This window comes from Lepidochelys kempii, chromosome 2, assembly GCF_965140285.1.
Source record: "Lepidochelys kempii isolate rLepKem1 chromosome 2, rLepKem1.hap1, whole genome shotgun sequence".
Lineage (NCBI taxonomy): Eukaryota > Metazoa > Chordata > Testudines > Cheloniidae > Lepidochelys > Lepidochelys kempii.
This window is the reverse complement of record NC_136381.1, coordinates 138438695-138451321: the sequence shown is the minus strand read 5'-3', so window position 1 is coordinate 138451321 and position 12627 is coordinate 138438695. Positions and strand designations below refer to the sequence as shown.

General features: G+C 42.7%; 1 protein-coding gene across 7 annotated transcripts in view; it reads left to right on the top strand.

Moving 5' to 3' along the window:
• The window catches only part of TRIO (trio Rho guanine nucleotide exchange factor), a 403258-nt gene that overhangs the window by 130117 nt on the left and 260514 nt on the right, over positions 1-12627 (top strand). For all 7 annotated transcript variants that reach the window (XM_073332315.2, XM_073332317.2, XM_073332318.2 and 4 more), the window contains 2 exons: positions 7996-8110; positions 12395-12587. In XM_073332315.2, coding sequence (XP_073188416.1) covers positions 7996-8110; positions 12395-12587 — 308 coding nt within the window. The remainder of the gene's footprint in view (positions 1-7995; positions 8111-12394; positions 12588-12627) is intronic.

Sequence of the window (12627 nt, the reverse complement as noted above, 5' to 3'; positions counted from 1 at the left end):
GATTAGAATATGTCCAGACCTCAAATCCTTTACTCTTACCATTAGTCTACTATACCATTATACATAGTTTAGCAGCATTGCTTAGAATCCAACTTTTTACCAGATGACATAAATATTAACTATGACTGTGCTCTTGCTGGTCTTAACCAGTCTCTTCTAATTTAGGAATGCACTTGGCACTCATATATTACAGTGATGGAACTTTGTAATCTTGAAAGTATTTATCCTCACAAACACCTCTGTGAGGTAGTGTGGAAGTACTATTACCTTAATTTTACTGATAAGGAACTGAGGCACAGAGACTAAGATACTTGCCCAGGGACACACAGGAAATCTGTAGCAGAGCAGGAAATGGTCCCTGGGTCTCCTGAGTTCCTGGCTGGAACCTTAACTACTAGACAACCTTCCCCGAAGATAACTTGTAGTTTCACATCACAAACAAAACTTATTAACTTGCACTTCTCTTCAAGGGTATCCCTGAAGACCGCTGCTTCTTGTCAGTGTGTTGTATTGGTAAGGTTTTGTGCAAATTGGCATTTCCTGAAAAACTTAAACTAGCCATCTGGAGGCTGTTGGCAAGGCTGCTCTTACATACTTTCACTTGCAAGAAGTGATGCATGCCCACTGATTCTGGCTGGGGAAAAAAATCAAATGAAAGACAATACACATCTCTCTTTACAGGCAGAGGAATTTGGTGTCTGTGGATTAATATTTGATTTTAGTTTATATTACTAAAATAAAAAATCCAAGTCTTACTACAGAGAGTAATAACTATCTTCTGATGAGAGCTGCTTATACTCTGCAACTTTGGGGGTGTTGGACTTCGCTTGGGGTTGAGAGAGGTGGTAATATTTACTGGCAACAGTGGGATTCCATTTTGAGTTGCATCTACATTTTGAGTCAGTCTGGCTGATGATCCAGATCCTATCGAGGAGGTCAAAGAGGCTATATAGCAGTGGTTTTCATTGTATTTACCATATGGGCCGCATATGCTGCTCTCTGTGTTATGTGGGTTGGATCCACACAATATATATACTACCTGTATGACCCTGAGGAGGTATATGGGCCGCAGCTGTGTGCTGACTGGGCCACGGGTTGAGAACCACTGCTATATACCCTGCTTCAATACTTAGGAGCTCAGTTTAGTTAGAAGTTTGCTCCAAGGTAGAGCACATTCCAGCTTGGGAGTTCAGTGTAGCTCTGAATTCCACTCTGAGTGTAGCATAGTTCTGACACCCTCTCCACTTCAAAATCTTCCTTGAGCCTGGCAGTTGAGTTTAGCTCTAGAGCTTGTTTGATCTTAAGCAGCTTAGTACAGTCCTGATGGCTGGCAGATACCAGCTGGGGGTTACAGCTATAAGCCCTTGTACCCTTTGAGGGGATTTACAAAAGGGAGTTTATTATGCAGCTGTTGACTCCTAGATTACGCGTCTAGTAACTTGATTCCCATGGGATCTTAACTTTAAAAATCACTTATTATTCTGCGTGTTTAAGGGACTCCTGATTTTTAGCTCTTCTTTCCTACACTGCACATGTCTACACATGGAGCTCTTCACTGGTGTTCTTGTAGCAGTGTACTTCACTGGCAAAGTGCTCCTAGTAGGCTGTGTTTTGTATTGGTATATTAAAACCACCTTCATGGGCAACACAAGCTATGCCAGTAAAAGCACAGTTTTGCCTTAACTGCGTCTACACAAGGGATGACTTCTGGCACAGCTGTGTTGGTCAGTGATCACTTATCTGCACGCCCCTGACTGACATATCTATGTCAGCAGAAGTCTGTATGTAGACCTGCTCTATGATCCATAGCATTACATTACGACTTGCAATGTGACAGACTAACTCCTTTTGGCCAGAAAATGCTCATGTTTAATCTCAAGCCAGATCTATGCTAGAAACATTACCTGGTTTAGTAATATCAGTGAGGGGAGAGGGGTTTGGGGTATTTTTTTTTTTTTTTTTTTTTTTTACAACATGTTTAGTTGATGAGTCCTAGTGTATATGCAGTTACATCAGCATATATAAGTGCTTTTTCCTGTATAACATACTTCACTTGGGGAACCAGTATAATCTCTACTGCAAAACACTTTTACACTAGAAAGTTTGCTGGTATAGGTATCCTTATATCAGTATACCAGCAAACCTTTTTTAATGAAGACTAGGCCTCAAAGGTGTATTGTGGGAAGTTGAGAAATTATTACTTCCACAGTGCACTCTTTAGTACTTGGAGATATTCAAATTAAATGCTGTCTAAAATTAATATTTGTTACAGGGTCATAAAAAGGAATCTTAATACAAAAGTCTAATGGACTAAACTTAATTTTGAGGGTACATTTAATTCAAATAGCCTGGTTCTGTGTCTTCAGCTATACAGTATAAAATGCATACACATGAATTGAGACAATCTCAAGTAATATATAGGTCTAAGGTTTTTGGTACACCTTCAGATTCAAATATTGTTTGTCAACAAATGTCTGCCAAAGCTGTTACAAAGCTCGAGCTTTGGTTCAGAGGTCTTGAGTGAGGGTTTCCTTAGTCAGTGAGGCAGTACAACTAGAGGTTCTGTGGTATAAAGTGGGTAATTAAGTACACATTTTGAATTGGCACTACAAAATAAAATTATTTTAAAACAAGCGTGTTACTGTGTAAAACAAAGAACCAGCAAATTCACTGTACAACTAGATCTTCCCTCACTTGTCGTTCGAGTCCCCCTTGACGTTCAGGCATGGCAAATAACACACTTTTCCCTCTAGTGACTGTTGCTCGAAGATACCTGTGCTTGTGTACCATTCCTAGGTATTGGTTAAATCTGTTAATTTTCTTCAAGATAAGATATCTACAATACCCCTCCCCCCCCCGTGCGCGCGCGCACACACACACACACACAACGTTAAAAGAACATTATTGAGGTTGCTCAAGTCAAGTGCTCAAGGAAACACCAGAATTAAGATTGCTTGGCCAACCTCAATTCGGCCTGCTTGTACATATACATTAGGATAGTCTTTATTTACATGGCAGAGTCCTGTGGCACCTTATAGACTAACAGACATATTGGAGCATAAGCTTTCGTGGGTAAATACCCACTTCGTCAGATGCTTGTTCACCCACAAAAGCTTGTGCTCCAATAGGTCTGTTAGTCTATAAGGTGTCACAGGACTCTTTGCCGCTTTTACAGATCCAGACTAACATGGCTGTCCCTCTGATACTTGATTTATTTAAATGATCACATACTAATTTTTCCAGAGGAGTCCTGTCTCATTCAGTGCACAGGATGGATGATGCTCACTGAATGAGCAGCTATTCAATATTCTGTTTTTTCTCGTCATTGTTCATTGTATGGCCCAGGCCTTATTGGGTATGTTTATATTGCACACTAAGCCTGGGTTCTGAGTTAGATATGAGCCCAAGTCCCCCTTCCGTCCACACACCAATCGGTCTGACTTTCAACTTTTGAACCAAATGAGGCACGGGTCCTACAGACAAGTCTCCTTGACAATAGAACGCTGATTCATCCACAGACCTTTGTGTCTGCCAGTTTCCCCTCCAAAATTGACACTTTGTGCCCTCTTCCCATTCTCTCTTTCCCCCTCGCGCCCCCCCCCCCCCCCGGCTTGTCATTGTAATCCTTTTCTCCTCATATAGGTAGCTTTGTCTCCACTCCTCAGTCTTCTCATCTCAGTTCTTCTCCTTGCCCACCCAGTCCTCCCATCCTGGTTCTTGGTTCAGTCTCTCTTCCCTGCCCAGTCTCAAGTCACCTCCACCCACATTCTCCCACCCCAAAGGCTCCCAGTCCCATTCTTCTTTCCTTAGTTGTACAATCTGTTGTCTTTAACCCCACCCTGCTGACACTTTGTCACAGTCTCTTTGCCCAGCCAATCCTAGCCTCATCTTCCCCCCAGGCCCCAGCATCTCATCTGATCTCATTTTCCCTCCCCGACTCTAATGCTAGTCTATCTGCCCACCCAGTCCTCGCCTCCCTCCTTTAACTCTCAGTCCCAGTTCCCTTCTCCCACCTGCTGTGCCACACTGAATCTTGGTCTGTTCTTTCTTTTCCTAGTCTTATTTCCTCTGTCCCCGCCCCCCAGGTCTGGCTGTTGTCCCTTCTGTGTTCAAATCAGATGGCTTCCTGCTCCTCACTAAGTAGTGCAAGCAGAGGGGTCATTGACAGTGCAGGAGAGTGGGGTTTCCTGTTCGGTTCCAATGTCTGACTCGAGTATGGCCCGCCTTAGCCCAAACTGCTGTTGCCAGGGAAAGTCCTGCTCAGACCTGGATTGGAGTATGCCTACTGTGGATGGAATCGCCTCAGAACTTAGTGCTAAACTCTTGAGTTTCTACTGCACATGTGTGAACAGCAGTTTTTCAAAGCCTTATAACTTCGCCAAATATGAGTGGACTTTCACAAGGATGGCAAAAAGTACATCCCTAACAAAGAGGCCATCCCCTTGCCAAATTTCAAGTCTCTGCTCAACAGTATGGGAGCGCTAGAACCTCTCAAGAAAGGAGTCCATTTCAGCATGGACAAAATCTTTGCTTCTTCTAACTTTGTTCTCACAAACAGCTGAATAGTTTTGGCTGAAAACTTTTTTTTTTAAAACCAAACCAAACCAAACCACCAGCATGCAGCAGATACTCAGTCCAGAAAATGTCAGCCCAAATGGCCAAATTTCAGCAAAGTTGTAAGCAACTGAAGACAAGGTCTTAAACGAGAACTATCCAACAACTTTAACACTAGATGGTGCTGCCCACTCTGCCTGTGCGTTGGTACATGGATGCACTTAATCATTTATTATAGAATGGTACTCTTTTGGTCTTCATGATTACATAAACAAAGCACCATGAGTGGGTGCTGAACACTGAATCTGCATGATGGATCAGACTGATCAGGTGTTGAACTCATTCATAAAAATGTATGCCCTAACCTATCCCTCACAATTTAAAGACAACCCAGTAAACTTCGGTCCAGATCCTGGCTCTCTGCTCTCTTTGGACTGCTCTGGTAACCATTAGGAGGGTTGAAACAGCCACATCTCTAGCTACAGGTCCATAGTCCATGGGAAACCTCCCAATGGTCATAGAGCCAGCGTAGCTCACTTCTACGCTTCCTCCTCCAGCCCCTGGTGAAGGGGAGCATTAGGCTGTCATGGAGAGAGGGTGTGGTTGGAACAGGCTGTGAAATTACTATCTGCTGGTCAAGTTCAGAGTAGCCTTGAGGCTGCTTTAATCTCCACTGGAACCAAGGCTGCCACAAACCCAGCCTGATCATCAGAGAACCATAACCAGGAATTGGGGCTTCTTTCTGCAGGAGCTTTTCTATTAGCTATTAACTATTAACGATTAATAACTATTAACTATTAGCTCCTGTGTATTGCAAGTTGTATATTAACTTGCTGCTTTGATTTAGCTGAAGTACTTGATTTAATTTGAATACTGTGTAATTGTTTTCTTCTGAGAGTGCAGTGATGCACGTACTTTGATACGAGAGGGAAAGGACTGTTAAATTTTTATGTTTGACTACTGCTGGCGAGATATAGATATAGTTGCATTTCTTATACTGTCCTTAATACCATAAAAATACTATACTGGAGGTCCAGCAAAAGGAATCTGACAGCATCTCGGAAGCAATGCTGCACTGATTACAAGATAGAGTTTAAAGTTTACACCACACAAGTATCTGGCTGATCATTTTGTATACTAAGTTTAATTTAAGAGTTGTTTCTATTTCAAGCTTAAAGCTATAAAGTGAGAAATGATAGAAATGAAGACACGCTGTTAATTTTAGTATATTAAGTGGTGCCCCATAATTAAATTTCATTGTCGCTACTAAGTATTGGATATACAGTTGCAATCCATTCTTCAAGCAGAATTTGTTTACTTTGTTTACAAAATTACGGTTTAAAGTCACACAGATAAAAATGGGGGAGCTCAGCAGCAGAATTGCTAGCCAATTACCTACATGTTTTATTGGTTCAGTCTCTTACACTGTGATACAAGGATTTCGCTTTTTCCAGAGTGAACATGAGGATAAATTCCTAATGAATTGACAGATTCAGCAGCTGCAGGTCAACACATGAATGTATAAGCCATTTATCTCTTAGTATAATGGGTACTAAATCCCATTGTTTTGGAGTCATTTGCTTATAAAGCAAAGTATGTTCTTGGTAAACCTCAGATGTCACCACGACTGTTAAATTTTATAAACTCAAGACCTTGGAGTCTCTTACTAAAAGTACTTGAAGATGGTGGCAAAAATCTACAATGATAGTCATCCCTACAGTCCCAGGTTTTTTATTGCTAGGTGCACATTGTTTAGCTATCACAGTATGCTACTTCAGGTACATTGTACTGCAGTGTTGAAGTCTAAAAATTATTTAAAGCATAGTCCTGTTTTTTTTCCCTAGGCCCTGAATTTGTATTTCTATTAGGGTGCAGATGCATCCTCACGGCAGAAAGTGTAACTTGATGCTGTCATATTCACTGGCTTAAAACTCTTTATTTCAGAAGCAATGCCTTAATATCTCCCAATAATACTTGAGTAGTTCAACGGAGCTGACGGCATGTGGTGCCGTTCTTTCTTTATAGAATGATATTAACCATAGCTGAGTTGTTCGTATTTAGTGCACAGATATGCAGAATAAAGCTCTCAATATGAAATTATGTAGTGTCCATGGGCTCTTCTAAGTAGGGACATGCTGATGTAATTGAACTACTTGAATTGAAGTCATTTATATTAATATTGTATAGGCACTCAGATAGTGGGAAGTATGCTGAGATGTGTAGTATTGTCTTTGGTTAAGACAACTCCCCACCCCTTCATGTTAGTCTTTGTGGTAGCACAGTCAAATGAACAAGTTTCACAGAACCAGTGATTATCTGTAACTTGCTGTCCGTCATGGAATTGTAAATAACCTAAAAGCATACAGTCGGTAGCATGGTTTGTTTCTGTCAGGTTTTAGGCTTTGTCTACTCTGGCATTTTTGTTGCTAAAACTTTTGTCGCTCAGGGTTGTGGAAAAACTCCCCCTGAACGACAAAGGTTTTAGCGACAAAAAGCACTGGTGTGGACAGTACTTTGTTGTTGGGAGCTGCACTCCCAGCAATGAAGCTACCTCCCCTCGTTGGAGGTGCTTTTATTTTGTTGCCAGGCGAGCTCTCTCCCGGCAAGAGAATGGCCACACTGCACACCTTACAGTGGTATGGCCGCAGTGGCACAGCTGTGCCCTTGTAATGTGCACAGCGTAGACATAGTTAAGTGTGTCTTTTGGGAAATTTTTATACTGGTTTTTGGCATTAGAAGAATCAGTTACATAAAGCCAGCTATCTTAAATTAACATAAGAACATAAGAATGGCCATGCTGGGTCAGACTAAAGGTCCATCAAGCCCAGTATCCTGTCTACCAACAGTGGGCAATGGAAGGTGCCCCAAAGTGAATGAATGGTTATCGTCAAGTGATCCATACCCTGTCACCCAATCCCAGCTTCTGGCAAACAGAGGCTAGGGACACCATTCCTGCCCATCCTGGCTAATAGACATTGATGGACCTATCCTCCATGAATCTGTGAATCCATGAATTCTCTGAGAAGCACACATTAGGTGCTGATAACTTCCCCTCCCCCCATCAGTAAATACACCAAGCTGTGAGCAGTAGGTAAGGTAGTGTCTATGACTCACTGACAGTCACATCCTGTGAGCTGCCAGGGACTCAGGCACATCATTGGTTTGCAGTGATGAAAATAGGGGAGCATGGTGTTGGTCATCCTGACCCCAACAATTTGTTGTTTAGTTAAAATGGTCTTTTGACCCACAGCCTTGGGTGGTTCTGTTTAGTAAATTTTAAATCCCATTTTCTTTCCAAGTGGATGTGCACACCTATTAGAACGAGGCCTTAGTTCTTTTCTAAGTGCAGTCTGATTGTAAACTGTACAAGGCAGGGACTCTTGTTGGTTTGTTGTGTTGTATAGTACGCTTTTGGCACTCATCACAAATCTTGTTTTTCAGGTGGCAGAGATAAACGTGGAGGCCCCATTCTAACATTTCCAGCTCGCAGCAACCATGATAGAATACGACAAGAGGACCTTAGGAGACTAATATCATACTTAGCTTGTATCCCTAGGTAAGAGCTAATCACCCCTTAAGCTTTCAAACTTTACGCTGAAATTGTTGGTTAGTGTTGCAGCATCTTTCCTGGTTATGAAATGAAATGGGTTAAGGAGCGATGCAAGTTCACACCCCTCACTGTCTTTAAGCTGCTTAGAAAAAGACTTAACAGCAAAGGGGGCTGCCTGTGGAACATGGATTGCTGGCAGACTGGCTGCTGCATGTCAGCTGGGAGTAGGCAGTGGTCTCTAGATGGTCATATAGGGGTGCTTGCATTCTGAAATAATGAGATCATCACTCAAAGGACTTGTCAAAAATAGGAAAAAAAGTTGATTTAAAAGCCGCGTTCGTACCTAGTGTCGCTAGCGTTGAACACCTCAGCCGCCTCCTTGGGTTGAGCGTGACCTGTTAACACATTTTAGTGGTATTGAAGTCTACCGTAGTTGCTAACAGGTCTTGAACTTGCACAGTTACAATTAACTGACTGAACAAACTTGTTGATACAAGGCCTAAGAAGAAAGCAATATGTAAAACTATAAAGAATGTCCCTTGGTATAATAACATAGTACACCATGGTAACTTGGACATCTTATATGCTGTGAAACACAACGAAAAACACCATAAAAATACACAGATTGGAGCTGATATTAAAGAAAAGTATCTGCCCCAACCCCTGCTTCAGCTGAGCTATGCTCAGTGCAGGACAGAGCGGGGACAAAGATGACTACTGTATGCCCTTTATTCTGGTCCAGCTAAGACCTGCCAACGCTGGTGTGAGTTAAATTAGCCCTAAGCCTGCTTTCATCACCTCAGCTGTCTGACCCAAAGGAGTGGCTCTAATAGCTGAGAATAGCTGGAAGGCAGCAGTACAAAGCCGCAAGGCCTCCTATGGTGCGGGTTCCAAGAAGGAATTGAAAAACAGTTTCTACATCCAGGGAAGTCTCATTAAATGAGTGTTACCCCCGATGGCTGAACTGTCTGGCTGTACAGCACTTTTAAACTGCCAAAGTGGTAAAAAAGAGCTGTGTCTTACAGATAGTAAGGGCTAGCTTATACACGAACTGAAAACAGACCCCAAAAAGTGTGCATTAAAACTGATTTCTTTTGTTTTGGCGCAAATTTGGGTAAACAAGCCACTGTAACTTATGATGTGGTAGGGGGCTAAACAATCCTCTAACACATGCTATTCCTAATGTCACTTGAGTCTTTTGGCAGAATCCTTGTATTATGTGACTCTTACTTATTTCTGACAGGCTGTTTGTCTGTTACACAATAATTTTTGAATTTTGAGGTAGTTCACATGCTTTGCTACTCCTGTGTTTAAGTGGTTTACACAATGTCAGGGTGCTGGGAACTGAATAGGTGTGCCAAAGCTACTAGCTTTAATGGACAAGAGATTTCACCCTAGGTGTCTGAACTCTCTCAAGGGGCTAGAAAGGTGTTGGAGGCTTGTATTCATGAATGTGTTCAGGGCTGGAAACGGCTGCTGGTGCTACGCCTGAGTTGGGCTCCAAGTGAGCAGAAGTGTTATCTTTGCCCCACCACCTGTTCCTTCCCAAAACAAGTTGTGAGGAAAGCCACAGACTCTCAGCAGGATTTGATAGGGAAGGGGCAAAGTGGTACTGGCTAGAGTTCTGAGGGAGTAAGCGGAAGAGGAAGGTAGCTATTGCAGCCACTAAGTAGAAGGGCCATTAAGGTACTAAATGGAAGATTTTGTTGGAGAGGAAGGTCAGTTATAGAGCCTAGGATCCGCTGTCAGTTAATGTTAGGGGGCTCCCCAGCCCCTTGTAGCTGGGAGCAATGCCTTTCCTATTCAGGGTGGAGGAGGAACAAGTGCAATAGAGAAGTAGTGACCTCCCTTGTTCCCTCCGTGTACTTACAGCAGCAAGTGAAAGGCCACTGTGCTAAGATATGTCTATTAAAATGGGTAACAATAGCAGTGCTTCAGGGTATAAACAGATAAGCCTGGGCAGTGTTGTCTTCTCTCAGCTATCACCCCAGTTGAAGTCCAACTGCAGCATGGTTTTATCTTTTTCTGAGTAGACCACTTCCAGGGAACAACTACTGGATTAAGGCTTAGTTTTCAAAAATGAATTAGGAGCACAAGTTCCATTGAAAGTCATTGGGACTTGTACTCTCAATTGGGGGTGGGGGGGGGTGAGAAAACCTGGATTTGTGCTGGAAATGGCCCAACTTGATGATCACTTTAGATAAGCTATTACCAGCAGGACAGTGGGGTAGGAGGAGGTATTGTTTCATGGTCTCTGTGTGTATATAATGTCTTCTGCAGTTTCCACGGTATGCATCCGATGAAGTGAGCTGTAGCTCACGAAAGCTCATGCTCAAATAAATTGGTTAGTCTCTAAGGTGCCACAAGTACTCCTTTTCAATTAAGTAGATGCTTTTGAAAATCTTGTCATAAATTCACTCTTTGTGAGTTCCACTATGGCAATTTTTATTTTGCTTTTGTTCATGGCTAATAAATATGGATATGTTTGTGTCTAATTTTTTTTTCTGTGAGCAGATTGGTTTCACACCAGCATTCAGTTTGACTGTTCTTTAGGAAACTTAAGTTGAGAGTGATAGGTAATGAATAAACCTAAAGGTGATCTGAGCTGCAGCCTTAAGTTAAAAAATGTAGAAGGTAAGGATTAAATCAAGCTGCTGCTTTGCTGCACAAAAATTGATGAGCAAATTCTCTAAACAGGGATGGGCAAACTTTTTGGCCCGAGGGCCACATCGGGGTTGCGAAATGGTATGGAAGGCCGGGTAGGGAAGGCCGTGCCTCCGCAAACAGCCTGGCCCTCTGCCCCCTTCCACTTCCTGCCCCCTGACTGCCCCCCTCAGAACCCTCGACCCATCCAACCCACCCTGCTCCTTGTCCCCTCCCTCCCGGGACCTCCCACAGCCCCTGTCCCCTGTCTGCCCTGACCTATCCACACCCCCATCCCCTGACAGGGCCCCCGGGGCTCCCACGCCTACCCAACCCCCCCGTTCCCCAAACTGAATCCAAAAATTGCAGAAAATGTCAGTGAATCAAAAAATCAGTGTATGGGGAAGCATTTAAATGAAATGGTTTGTTTGACCTGAAATTGATTTTTATTCTGGTGTTTATAAAGGGCTAGAGTCACAAATAGGCATTTGGGGTGGAGGTGGTAGCACCCTCCGTACAACTTTTAGACCAGTGGCTTTGGGAGACCCAACTACCAGCCTATAGAGGCTCTCTGGACAAATGACTCTGGTCATTATGACAATGAATTTGTCAGTTGGCCATCGGGTCACTCAGTATATGGGGAGGGGAAGGAAGGAGGTGCCTGGCCAGAGTGGGATGGCCCAGGTGGGTTGGGGGGAGGGATGGGGCAAGGGCTTCCAGTAGCCTGATTTCCACTAAAATAGTCCCACAGAATGTCCATTTGGTGCTACAGGCGGAAGAAACTCTGTAGTGCCGTAACCCCTTACCCCAAGATCGTTGCCTCACCCCTGTGTATTAATGACAACACGATGATTGTAGTGGAAATCAGTAATTTCCACTGTGATTGTAGCGGAAATCGTAGAGTGTCGGGTCGCTTTCTGCTCAGCCAGTAAAACTCAGCTCACGTTTTACCAATGGGTAGACGTCACTTTTTTCCTCAGCAGCCTGGAAAACTTTTTTTATCAGCTACTTTTAGATTATACTTAACTCTTAGGTTGGTTAGTCTGGGTCCCCAGCACTGCTGATGTTTAATATTGGATACATCTTTCCTAGATACCTATTTAACTGTCTTCATGCATTTTTGTCTGAGACTCATCCAGTTAATTTGCATAGCACAGTTGGGTATCCCCTCTCTCCGGACACGAAGAGGTATGTCATTGATGTGCACAAGGGATAAAAAATCAGGTATTTATTAATGCATTTTGCTGCTAACATGGACTGTGTATCCTTCCATGGGGTTACAGCTTAAGAGAATAAAATATAGATGTACAAAATGAATGATACTAGTACAGCATTGAAAAACAACTTGTGAATATGCTTGCTGCTCTGCTGATTCGCAACAAGGCTGAAAAACGATAACTACATAGAGAGCTTGGAAATAAAAAATTAATCTTGACTAAGAGCAAGTTTTGTGCTTCCTTTACCAGGGTGTAGTTCTAGACCTGGTTAGTACGTCCAATAGTAAGCATTTAGGCCAAATCCTGCTGCTGTTACACAGGTAACTGAATTACCAAGTGTTGTGATGGAACAAGAGAAGCCTAATTTGACCTTTAACTTGTTATAGTGCATATTAACATTTTCTTTTCTTTTCTTTCCTTCTCCCTCCAGTGAAGAAGTTTGTAAACGAGGATTCACAGTGATTGTAGACATGCGTGGATCTAAATGGGACTCTATTAAGCCTCTGCTGAAGATTTTACAGGAATCCTTTCCCTGTTGTATTCATGTTGCACTGATAATCAAGCCAGACAACTTCTGGCAAAAACAAAGGACTAACTTTGGCAGCTCTAAGTTTGAATTTGAGGTAATAGCAAGATGGAAAAATGTAGGCTTACTGCTTAGTT